At 36.5% G+C, this 13,316-nt stretch overlaps 2 protein-coding genes across 3 annotated transcripts; one reads left to right on the top strand and one right to left on the bottom strand.

Moving 5' to 3' along the window:
* The first annotated feature begins 695 nt into the window (after positions 1 to 695).
* LOC129899144 (O-methyltransferase 1, chloroplastic) lies at positions 696 to 5,892 on the top strand. Its single transcript, XM_055973967.1, has 7 exons — positions 696 to 1,037; positions 1,537 to 1,688; positions 1,777 to 1,897; positions 4,055 to 4,179; positions 5,146 to 5,274; positions 5,363 to 5,536; positions 5,626 to 5,892. Exons 1-7 carry the CDS (start codon positions 872 to 874, stop codon positions 5,695 to 5,697), a joined length of 939 nt encoding a protein of 312 aa, XP_055829942.1. The 5' UTR covers positions 696 to 871; the 3' UTR covers positions 5,698 to 5,892.
* Positions 5,893 to 6,124: 232 nt separating this feature from the next.
* On the bottom strand, positions 6,125 to 11,548 carry LOC129899145 (pentatricopeptide repeat-containing protein At4g20770). Of its 2 annotated transcripts, XM_055973969.1 has the most exons (2): positions 11,289 to 11,548; positions 6,125 to 9,522 (listed from the first exon to the last, which is right to left on the bottom strand). In XM_055973969.1, the coding sequence occupies exon 2, from the start codon at positions 9,395 to 9,397 to the stop codon at positions 7,301 to 7,303; it is 2,097 nt and encodes a 698-aa protein (XP_055829944.1). In that variant the 5' UTR covers positions 9,398 to 9,522; positions 11,289 to 11,548; the 3' UTR covers positions 6,125 to 7,300. The 2 variants fall into 2 exon arrangements, with proteins under 2 accessions (XP_055829944.1, XP_055829943.1); XM_055973968.1 differs by lacking the exon at positions 11,289 to 11,548 and having other exon boundaries at positions 6,125 to 9,936.
* Between the last annotated feature and the right edge of the window lie 1,768 nt (positions 11,549 to 13,316).

Below are 13,316 nucleotides of genomic sequence, written 5' to 3' on the forward strand. Positions count from 1 at the left end.
GTTTGGTTAAGATCAATAACTCAACACATTCAAGAAGCATGTGGTCTTTCTTTGAAAAGAGATGTTCCAACAATATTATATGAAGACAATGCTGAATGTATAGCTCAACTGAAGGGAGGATACATCAAAGGAGACAGAACAAAATATATTTCACCAAAATTCTTTTTCACTCATGATCTTCCAAAGAAGGGCGAAATAGATGTCCAACAAGTTCGTTCAAGTGATAATTTAGCAGATATGTTCACCAAACCATTGTCAACTTCAGCCTTTGAGAAAATGAGATAGAAAATTGAAATGCGTCGTCTTCGAGATATTAAGTGATGTTTTCACAAGGGGAGAAAAATACGTGTTGTACTCTTTTTCCCTTAGCTAAGGTTTTATCCCACTGGGTTTTCCTGGTAAGGTTTTTAATTAGGCAACACTCAAGGCGTATTACTAGATGTGCGTACTCTTTTTTCTTCACTAGACTTTTTTCTACTGAATTTTTTCTAGTAAGGTTTTAACGAGGGACATTTCACATGGACATTTAAGGAGGAGTGTTAGAAAATAAATGTTGTGGATATTGTTTTCATGGACGTTGTTTTCTCAAGTGGGGCCCACTTGAAAGTGGGCAAGTTGCCCACTTGGTTGTAATCCCTTTTTTGGCCGTAAATATAACCATCCTTGTAATATACACACAAATAGAAAAACACACATGAATACTTTCCAATTTACTCTCTTTCCCTCTTTCCTTCACTATTTTTATAATTAATTTGGTAAGTTACTTAATTTTATAACAGGACCTAAAAAAAAGATACATTTGTGTGGGGAAGAAGAGGGCAACTTATTTGTTTGGAATTGGAATTGGGATTGGGATTGTGATTGGGAAGGCATGGATGTCTTCCGACCGAGGGTTCATTTTTGCCCCTTTTCAACAAGGAGCACATATTTCAGCATTAGAGCTCGGGCAAGCTTCAAGTTTGAACAAGAAAATGACCCTTTTTTCCAGGCCGCCATTGAACGAGCTTCACTTCGTCTCCGGGAGTCTCACTCTCCAGGCAAATCCATTTTTCAATGTTCTTACCATAGCCTTAGGAATGTGCTTTAATGGGTTGTTGAAATTCAAAAGAATGACAGCAGAAATTCGATCGCTTTTTTTTTGTTTGAGTTACTGTAAGTGTGTGTTGCCCAACCCACATAAGACATAACCAATACCTTACCTTGTACTCGAGCTTGTAAATTAGAGAATCTGGAATACTTGCAAGGGACAGTCTAATAATTCTGCATGGAATGCTTTTTCAAGTTATAGGAAATGTAATATCAATTCAGCAATCTTTCTTGGCATATTTATAGGATCTACTTCCTTGTTATCTTATACAGTGAGTGACGTGCTGTTATCTTCTACTAGAATTGATAAGCTTATTTGTTTAAATCAAAGGTAAGATATTTTTAATGCATTCTAAGTTGAATGTCTCCAAATCCTGCTTTATTTTGTTCATAACTTGACATATAATGCACAAGTCATTTTTGACGGATGTCTATCTCTTGCTTTTGCAGATCCTCTCTTTATTGACCCTTATGTCGGCTGCCTTCTTCCTTCTAATAGTCTGCAAGACATGGATCAACAGCTGCATCCCTACTGTCTTGCAATTAAGTTTATTGATGACAAGTTGCTCGAAACAATGCAATCTACTGATGGACTGAAACAGGTATGAAACCAATACTAACAAGGATCTAATTAATTGGTTTTCACAACTTCTTTGAGTTAGATGGCTGTACTCCACAGACATGCTGCAGGTTGTTTTGTTAACAGATGGACTGGATACACGACCTTACAGGCTCAATTGGCCAACATCAACTTTAGTATTTGGCATATGCCCCGAGAAAGTATTTAGAGGAGCAGTTCAGAAGCTTCAAGGTTTTAACATCCTTTTCCCTTTTTGTCTGAGTTCTAGCCCTTATTTTTTGATAGTTGGTGTGTGGACAAGTAAGTCTATGGGAACCAATGCACAACTTACACCATTCTGCATGTCCTCTAGATTTCTATTTATGAGATTCTCTATTCTGTTTTTGTTTTATTTTTGATAATGAGACTGCTATATATGAGATCTGATTTACTGTTTTATATTAACTATGTTGATATTCGGTTTTTAACCTGCAATCGTTGATTATGCCTTCCAAAAGATTATGCCAGCTACAGAATTCATTCTTCATTCTTTCTTATTCAGGCGGGGGTTGATGTTTAGGTAGAATCTCGTAAACAATAGCTTTTAGTCAAATCGAACAGACAACGGTTTCCTCCATTTTCCTTTCAAAGCTACCATCTTTTGGTGGCCTAAGGATGTTTTCAAAGTCTAAATTGTTGTCTGCAGATGTAAATTCCCTAATACATGAAAATTGTATCATCCAGCTCTAATTTATTTTGTTCTTTCCTCCAGCTGAATGCATTAAGAGATCCCTCCTCCTTAATGCTGGAGACCTCCAAAAAAGAGACACAAAGGAGCAAAAATAATTACGAAGAGCCTAAAAGATCAACTATCTGTTCTACTTCCTCTATACATTCCTCTTTACACCAAAAATACAAGGATACAATACAATTACAATTAACTTTTTATATGAAATTAAATCTATCCTCAAAACATCTCCCATTCCTTTTTATCCAAACTATCCACCATATGCATGCTGGGATTATTCTCCAGCACTTCTTTTGGTTCTTGTTTTCCCCTCTTCTGATCCAGCAACTAAGTAAATCGGCAGATCCCTTTCTTTTTTCCCATTTTTGTAGAAACTATATCCTTATGTTAGATGCATGCTTCCATCTTTGTCCCAATTCTTTCCAGCTCTTGTATCTCAAGAAAACAGTTCTTTCCTGTCACTAAAACCTAATACTTTCTGTATAAGGAAATAAAGGTTTCCTAATACTTTTTGTTCGGAAACAGCCTCTCTACCTCCTCAAGATAGTGGTAAGGTCTGCGTACATTCTACCCTCCCCAGACCCCACTTAGTGGGATTCCACTGGGTTGTTGTTGTTGTTAAAGGAGCTTTTGTATATCTGTTACGAGGTAGAAGCCTCAGGAGTTACTTTACCTTGCAAATCCAACAGGTTTGGTAGTAGTAAAACCATAACACCCTAGAGTAACTTCCTTGGTTTCTCCTAAAAAATATAAACCTAGACTTGTAAAAATTAAATTTCAGATCTTGTAAAAGTTCTTTCTTTTTGTGACTCCAAATAGCCATGCTATGTAGTTCATAGAAGATGCTATTACCACTATTTACTATCTTTGTCTGCCATTTTATTTATTTATATATATATCTTCTAGTTAGAAATCAATTAATGATGGTTATAATAAAGAAATCTATTAATCAATCAATTATATCTCAATTCCAAACTAGTTGAGGCACTGGGGAAAAGATGAGGCTTCTTCTAGCTATAAGTAAAATGGAATATAATGAGAGGGATATAGTGATAAGCAAAATGTCTTTTTTGGGATATACTGATAAGCAATTTTTTTTTTTTGGGGGGGGGGGGGGGGGGATAAAGAAAATAAGCTAATGCCTTTTGTTCTTTTATCCGAGTAAACGTGATAACCAAAATTATGATGTTGAGATAGTAGCTTCCTGTTTTTGGCTCTTTCTACCAGACATACTAGTAGATTTGTTAATATATCACGCTGAGTTGGTTATGAGTTTTTTTTTAACTCAAAATTGTTTTTATGAACCATGTCATCAGTTGGCATCTCTCAAATTTGCCAGCTATCTGTACTCTTTACACCAAAAATAGGAAGGATCTTTCGCTACTCTCAATGTAGACTCACTATTTGAAAGAATCATCTATTTGTTCCATTCCTCAGGCATCAAAAGAGACATTGTTAGCTATATTATTTCTGAGCTTAGTGAATTCTTGATTAGACTTCCATGCTTTTTTCGATGGCATCTATGATTTGTATTATTGTTGTGTTTGAAGAGTACTGTTTTTCTTCCTAGATTTTCCTTCTACTATTTTGTCTTTATTCCTATGTGTTGGTTTGATGAGTACATGAAGCATATTCTTACGGTACTGCTGTGGATGACATAGATGCTGGGGCTAAGATTCCAAGAGGATGCATGTCTTTTCATGTCCCATCAGAGTCTTTTGACATAGAACATATACTGCGCAGTAAAGGATTCTGCGGTACAAGACCAAGTATATGGGCTTTTCAGGTGAATATATGGTTTCTGGGTTTTTCTTTTAACCTTCTATGAGGTATGAATTCATTTATGGTGTTTATATAATTAAAGTTTTAACCTCTGCTGACTCTTCATCCATACAAGCTCAAACAAAAGAAGAGGATTTTTACTCACCTCTCATCCACCAGAAAAGACAATAACTAGAAAAGAAAAAACACAGAGCTTGGGCCGCATGTCATAGAGACTGAAAATTTCAGATTAACTTTTGGCATGCCAGTGAGCATCTTCCTTGAGTACAGCTGTTTATGCTTGTCTTTGTGCTCCAAATTGTAGCAAACTTCTCATTAATGGTGAAACTTGTTTCCATCTTTGGCTTCATTTGTCTAGGCTACTGGCTTCACTGACATATAATCACAATATGTATATTTCCCACTCATCTGCCGCCCCTCTTCTTTTCTCAACCTTCACTCCTCGTTGGGCATAAATGTATTTGGAGCTCACCTTTATATTGAAAGAGGAAGGTGCCTTGATGTCCACTGCATGTAATGGCTGTTGTGGTTGTTCACATTCCTAAATATCGCTGCTATTGGCAGCATCAAGACAGATCATCTTGCACTTCTAGGTCACCCTGTGTTCAAAAGGCCACTTTTATCCTCATTTGGGTTTGAACTTGCGACTCCCTTTGTCCCAATTTTTATGACTCACTATTCTTTTTAGTCAGTTCCAAAAAGAATGACACATTTTTATATTTAGTAACAATTTAACTTTAAAAATGCCCATTTTACCCTTAATAAAATGATTTTATTGTCACACGTTATCTACCACTTATTTTACCACAAGTTTCAAAAGTCTGTCTTCTTCTTAAACTCCGTGCCAAGTCAAATTACATCATATAAAATGGGACGGAGGGAGTATATGTATTATGGTCAATAGTGTCCAATTGATGTGGAATTCATGTGTATAGAGTATCTTATCAGTAACAATAGACCTCATTTTTAGGGACTGCCTGTTGTGAACTTGGAAAGTTTTAAAGATATCTTGTCCACCGTCAGTAATTTAGCCATGAAGGGATGTCTTTTCTTGGGAGAACTTCCTGTCTGGCTGGCTGAAATTGATGTTGGAGACCAGGTTGGTGATCTTGTAAATTGAGCAGACAGTTTCTTTGTTCAATCAAAGCATTAGAGAATCCTCAATCTAATTCTTGGTTTGTGTTCAGTCTGCCATAAAGAAGTGGCTTGACGATCTATTTATAAGCTATGGTTTTCGGGTTAAGATGATTGAATATGATGAAGTTGCACGAAACCTCAGTAAAAATTCTGCAAAAAGAGCGTCAGGAGTCAGCACGAGCATACTTTTTGTTGCAGAGCATCTACGCTTCTCTGATGATCAGGTAGATTTCCTATACCAGTATAGTTTTGTCCAAATGTATTCTCATTCTCTTGAGATCCCTAGTAGCTAAACATTTCTGTATCCTAACAGGTGGAAATCTGGAGGACAGAATTTCAGAGAATAGAGGAAGAAGGGGATGAAGAAGGGTTTGAGGAGCTGTAGGGAAGTTAGTAGAGTTTATTCCTTTGGGGGATCAGTATTTTAACTCTCTGTTTTTGGAATGCCAGCCCTATACTATTGCCTTTTTGCTATATTTTTACTTTTTCTTTAAAGATTATCAGGTCAACCAAGCAGCAATGTAAATCACGATTTTCTCAGTTCCAAAATTCTAATATTTATCTGTCAATGTTAATGTCATGTTGCCATATTGCATACAAGAACTTTGAAAATACCGGAAGAGGCAGGATTTCCTGTTGGTTTTACCTTGGTTGTTATGGAAACACAGATATAGGAAACGAACAAAGCCTAGCGTAATGGGTACTTTCATATCTTTTACTTGAAAAATCGTAAATTGTTCTAGTATGTTTAACGAGATTGCCACTTCCTACAAAGTGGCAATATTGGGACAAGATTGCAAGGTGCATGAGAAGTGACGTTCCAAACCAACTACTGTACAAGATTTATAGCTATGGTTTATCTACTCAATAGCGACTCCTAAGTGCATAAGGTTCACATGTGCCCTTTAATACTTTCCGAGTAATGTTTTCAGTTTGTTGTTTCGTGTCACTGCACAAGATGTGTTCTAGAAGCACAAGCGCCAAAATTAGATGACAACTATGTTTCCACTGAAACTAAATAATGATTGCCTATTAGATTCCTTAACAAAATGATGACATGACGACGGATAATACTCTGCTTAGGGGTCAATGCTTCTCCAGTAACTTTCTCCCTGCAGGACCAATAAACAAATAGTGAAAAATTGTAAATTTACACTCATCAAACCATAAAAGTTGAAAGGGCAAATGGTATATATTTCCTTCTACTAGTACTGGCTGTATTTTGAATTAACCCTGCAAACTGCAAGCAGTATATTACATGTCGAGATTCAACCTGCTATGCCTGTGGCTGTATCTCAAGCTCCTCCATCGATATTCGAAGAAGAAAGGTTCACAAAAGGATCAGCACTTAAAAAAGTGCATGTCCACATAGGACTTTGGCTCTTAAGATATGCAACAGTGAGGCACAATCTGCATAAAGGAAGCTATACATGCTTTGTACCTTCCATGTACACTTTAGACCATTTTCACTGATTGGTGTTAGACCTTTTAACATTTGTTGCAATGCAACAGAAAACTTCTTTGTGCATTCTCCATGTGACTTGGAGGCTTGGAGCCTCTTAGTTCCAGTAAGTCACAGTTGTATCCTGCTGGCCCAGAAAAATGATACAAACACAGAAGTGAAGAGTATCAATATCAGATAGTCAGTAGAAGAAAGAAGAATATCCAGAATTTTCATCCCCCAGTTGGGAAAATGAGAAGCCAGTACACACAAGAAATCTATGACCCGCCTATGACATTTGCCAAGATATAGCTCTTTTCCAGAGACTAAACAGTACATCGAAATAATATCTAAAAATTAGGAGGTCTTTTTGAGAAATCCGAGCTTGATCAGCTATCACATTACCTCCATCAGAACATATCAACTACCTACAAGTAGATGAGACATATGCAATAATTTCATGCCATTAACAAATAGGGGCATTTTTTCCATTAGCTGTCTGTCAAAATTAAAAACTGCCAGCTACACTTACTACTACTTCAAAAATTCATCCCCAGCTAAAACCAGGATCCTTGGTTACCTGCCTTTCCAACATAGCTACTCTAATTTCCTCTGTATCATCCCATCTCCCTAACGATGTATACATATTTGCTAGAAGCACATAAGGGGCAGAATTCTGCGGATTAAGACGGAATAGCTCTTCTGCTGCCCGCCTTGCTAAGATTACATTTCCATGGAGCCTACAAGAACTAAGCAAAACCTCCCAGACAACAGAGTCATCTTTGCATGACATCTTATCTATGAGTTCTTCTATTTCACTAAACCGGGCAGCGCGACCCAAACAATCAATTATGCAAGTGTAATGATCAACAAGTGGCTTCAACCCATATTGTTGCTGCATTGAGTTGAATATATTAAGCCCCAGGTCTACAAGCCCCGAGTGACTACAAGCAGTTAGAGCGGCAATAAAGGTTATAACATCAGGTTTTCCTCCTAAATATATCATGTCTTCATACAAGAAAATAGCTTCTTCTCCACGACCATTTTGTGCATAGCCATGTATCATTTCGTTCCATGTAATTGTATTCTTATAGGGCATCATGTCAAAATGTACCCTGGCTTCATCTACATCACCACATTTGGAATACATGTCAATCAGAGTACTTCCAACTACAACATCATTAGCATAACCATCTTTAATTATCAGCCCATGAAGTTGTCTCCCTTGCGATAATGAGGATAGCTTTGTAGAACAACTAAGTGTAGTAGCAAATGAAAACTCATTAGGTAACATCCCCATCTGTAGCATTTGCTTAAAGAAAGTAAAAGCTTCTTTATCCAATGAATTGTAGGATAAACCAGTAATTAGAGAATTCCAACAGACTATATCTGCTTGAGTGAGCCCATCAAAAATACGTACAGCCGCTTCTACTCTACCACATTTTAGGTACATACCAATAAGACCACTAGCTATATATAGATCTCCTGGACAGACACACTTTAATGAAGTAGCATGGACCTGCACCCCACATTCTAGAAACCCTATCTCTGAACATGAACTAAGTATGATAGCCAAAGTGGTCCGATCAGGTCGCTGATTTTGAAATTGCATCTCTCTGAAAAGCTTTAGTACCTCGAGATGTTCCTCATTCTGTGAATAGCCTGAAAGAATAGCATTCCATGAAATCAAGCTAGGGCAAGCCATGCTCTCAAATATCAAGCGGCCATTTTCAACATCCCCTGATTTAACACAAGCCGTGAGCATATTTATGTAAGTAACCTCATCTGGTTCAACACCCAAACCCCGCATCCTTTCCATGTACTCCATGGCTCTTTCTTTATCATGATTCTGTCCAAACCCACTTATCATAACATTCCAAGAAACAGTACTAGTTTCAGAAAGGTTTCCAAACAATACTACAGCACTTTCCATGTCACCATTTTTTGCATACATGTCAAGCAAGGAGTTACACACATGAAGGTCTCCTTGAAATCCAAGTTTAATGGTGAAACCATGGACTTGCTTCCCCTGCATATTAGGTAGATGATTATCAGTCTCACCATTCCAACCAAAATTGGAACCCCCACCTTTAGCACAAACTCTCAGTACACTAGACAATGAAACAGAGTCAATCCTAATTCCACTCCTCTGGATTAACCTAAACATTTCAAATGCCTCTCCCACTTGGTGAGTATCAACTAGTCCACACATCATTGCCGTGAAGGAAACCTCATTAGGCTCATCCAACTCCCTAAAGGCTATCAACGCATCCTGAGGGCAGCCACATTTTACATACAAGCTCAACAAAGCATTCCCAACATACAAATTCTTGTGAAGCCCATACTTGACAGCAGAACCATGAGACACCTTGCCGCACTCCAATTCAGCCAACCCGCCACAGGCGCTTAAAACGCTAGCCAATGTGATATGGGTGGGTGAGAAACCATGGGCGTTCATTTGAGAATAAACCTCCAAGGCCTTTGTTTCATGACGGTTTCGAATAAATGCACTGATGAGAGTGTTCCATGATACACTATTTCTTTCAGGCATATTCAAAAATAGTTTATGGGCATTGTCAAGCTGACCTTGCTTACAATAAGCAGCCAAGAGGGAGTGCCAAGAATATATATTTGGTTCAAGCATTTGATCGAACAGTTGTCGTGCGGCGTGAATATGGCCACATTTGGAATACAATTCTATGAGACGGTTAAGGAGGAATGTATCAGCGGAAAGGCCAATTCGGAGTATATGGGCATGGAGAAGTTTGCCTGCAATGTAAGCTTTGGTGTCAATGGAGGTTTGTAAGAGATTTACCAAGTAGGCAGTGTTGAACCTGGCATGCATTTTTTGTAACAAAACAAATAAGTTGATACGAACAGAACCATATAATATGGACAATTAAAACTTTATGTCCTACTACCTACGTATTTAATTTGTGCCAGGCATAGAGATTAGAAAGGTATCAAATAATCAAGGAATAAAATATTAGCTTTGACAAATAAAAATCACATACTACTATATGATAGCCAATTAAGCATGAAAGAATGTCGTTCTCTTGGTAGCATAAAAAAGCCAACCATTTATTTTGTTTACACGGTGTATCTACATTTGACCAATTTCAACGTACACTACTCATACTTATCTAGCCGATAACTAATTGGTGATTCTTAGTAGGCAATTAATTAATTGACAAATTCTCTTTCTTCGCCCTAAATTCACAATCATATTTAAAAGGAAAATACTGATTTTGAGTGATAATATTCTAAATAATGTACCTTCGCTTTTATATTTAATTATCTTTTATCTTTCATATTTTTAATCTCACTCAATTACTTCTTTATTTTCTGGAGATTAGTTAAAAAATGATATGATTATCGCTAATTATGACTGACTTGGATTGTCATAAATTTAATAACGTGTACCCAAAACTCGATCATCTACCTGTGTTTTCTAAGAATTTTTTTACAAGTATGTTGGTTAAGAGTTGGTTTATGCTTCTCTTAGATTACCTAGGAGTAATTCGTCGTTTTATACAAAATAAGTGGAGTAAAACGAACAGAAGAAACTAACTAATAGGAATAATTTATATCACTAAATTGTACCCTGTGATGCAGGGTGACTTAAATATAAGGCATGGTTTGGGGCAAAGAAGAGATTTTTTGGGGAGAAAGTACCTATTATTATTTAGGTGTTTACCTTTTCCATTCTCTCTTCCACTTTTCTTATCTCTTACTATTATTATTGAATATTTTGAATTCCCCCAACTGGTCAAATGTTGCCAAGTCTATTGTGTTTGCTTATAAAAAATAAAAATTTCTATTCTAGTGTTGATTTCAAAAATTGCAACAAGTCATTATTATAATGAAGCATCGGATATATTTTTATGGTAGGGGTCGAGCTGATATTATTATAATAACATAAAATCTCGATGTGATTGATTAAGAGGAGGAGCTTTGAGTGAGAGTATCACGTTGAAATAGTTGTATGTTAATTTCTTCTTCAAAGGTCTCCATCTTATATATAAGATTTTAGTTGTTTACCACTTTTTATGATAACTTTATTCAATTCAATCGATGACAATTGTCTGTGCGTATTACAACCTTTAATTTCTTTAATAGTATAATGTTTTTGATCCAAAAATAAAGAGAAACGCTAAACGTATGACCCTCATATTATATATATATATATATATATATATATATATTAATCCTACTAGCTAGCTAGCTACTAGTATATATAATTACTTCCTCTAACGTACATATTATATTCCTCACCAGCCGCAACAATCTTTACATGTAATTAAATCCTATAGCATATATTATATTACTCCTAATACTATACGGATAGAGGAATAGTATTTAGTTGCTTCCTCTAACGTATTCCTCAACAATTTTTGTATTCCTTTTCCACCACCCTTGCATCGAGCCACTTGTTTCAATATTCGATTCCAAATTAAGTTTGAAATTACCAATCCTTAGCTTAGCTATACTTTAATTTTCTCACAACGTAACATATATATAGTGAAGACACAAACCTTTACTACTTGTACTTCTCTGTTACGTTGGCCGCCTATTCTTCCTCCTTGTCTTAATTAGCAACCCAAAAACAGAATCCAGAGCAATTGTAGTATTAACAACTCCTTGCGTTCACAAAAACATCCAATTAATAACAGCTAGCCCAATCCCATTGCCAGGGCACACTTCACTCTGATATATATTTGTGTGAAAGTAAGTGCAGAAACAATTAAGAAGAGAGAAAGAAATGAAGACGAAGATCTAAGAAGAGAGGACTCTCATTGAATCATGTAGAAAGTATATGATTACAATGAGTGTAGGTGCTACTTATAGCTAGCATACTTGACTTGTAATTAACAAACTCTTAACTAACTTCATAAAAGTTTGTTACAACTGATTATGTTAAAAGGACTATGCTGCCCTTAACTACTTTTAACAGTCTAACTAACTTCCATCTACACCTTCATATCACAACACATACTCCCCTTCAAACTAGGAGGAGGTATAAAAATATTCAACACTCCTAGTTTGGTCAGAAGGTATTCATGTTGTGGCCTTGACAATCCTTTTGCCAAAATATTAGTTGGTTGCTCTGTAGTAGGAAGATAGTTCACTTTAATCAAGCCTTGTTGTAGTCTTTCTCTTATAAAATGACAAACAATTTCTATGTGTTTAGTCCTCTCATGATACACTGGATTTGCAACAATCTGGATAGCAGCCTTGCTATCACAATAAACTTGAACTAGTACTTGTACTTTAGCATCAACTTCTTTTAGCATTCCTAGTAACCATACCAATTAAGACACTGTGGAGGCCAGGCTCCTATATTCAACCTCTGCTGAACTCCTTGACACAGTAGCCTGCTTTTTTGCTTTTCAAGACACCATAGAATCTCCAAGTTTTATTATGTATCCTGTTACAGATCTTCTTGTAAGTGGACAAAAAGCTCAATCAGTATCACAAAATGCAGTAACTGCTTTGTCTGAGCAGCTTGACAACAACAACCCTTGTCTAGTTTGTCTCTTTAGATATCTAGTTATCCTTAATGCAACATCCATGTGGGTCTTCTTAGGTTGTTATAGGAACTGGCTCAAAGTTTGAGTACTAAAGGATATGTCAGGCCTTGTCATATTAAGATACAGAAGCTTTCTTATCAATCTTTGGTACATTGTCTGATCTACCAAAGGATCATCTGAGACCTCTTTAGTTCTATTCATATGCTGATCATACTGCTTAGATGTTAGCTTGACATTAATGTCAGTGGGAGTCCTTGCAAGTTTGGTTGCTGACATTCCAACTTCAGCTATTAGTTCAAGAGCATATTTTCTTTGATGCATTAATATGCCTTCTACTGATCAAGTGAATTCAATACCTAGAAAGTGCATTAAATCACCTAGATTTTTCATCTTAAATGCCTTTTGTAGAGCTTTCTTTTTTTCTTCTATCAACTTCAAACTACTATCAGTCACTAGTACAAGTACAATGATGATACCTTCCTTTGACTTGTTGATGAACAAGGAATAATCATATTGACTCTGCCTGAACTTTAGTCTGATAAGAGCTTCAGTGAGCTTATGGTTTCATTGTCTTAGTGCCTGTTTCAGTCCATATAGGGACTTTGTCAATCTATACACATTCTCCCCTTGACTGACAAAACTTTAAGGAAGTTGTATATAAATTTCATCCTCTAGATCACCTTGAAGAAAAGCATTGAATACATCCATCTGATGAATATACCAATTTCTAGATGCAGCAAGTGCTACTATAGATCTGATTGTAACTATCTTAACCACTGCTGAGAATGTTTCCTTGCAATCTATGCCCTCTTGTTGATTATAGCCTTTAGCAACTAACCTTGCCTTGAATCTTTCTATTTTCCCAGTGGACTTGTATTTAACCTTATAAATCCATCTACAACCAATAGGCTTCTTACCATGTGGCAAATCTGTAACTTCCCAAGTGTTGTTACTCTCAAGAACTTGAATTTTATCTTGCATAGCATCCACCCATCTCTTGTCCTTCACTGCTTTTGCATAAGTAGTAGGTTC

This window comes from Solanum dulcamara, chromosome 8, assembly GCF_947179165.1.
Source record: "Solanum dulcamara chromosome 8, daSolDulc1.2, whole genome shotgun sequence".
NCBI lineage: Eukaryota > Viridiplantae > Streptophyta > Magnoliopsida > Solanales > Solanaceae > Solanum > Solanum dulcamara.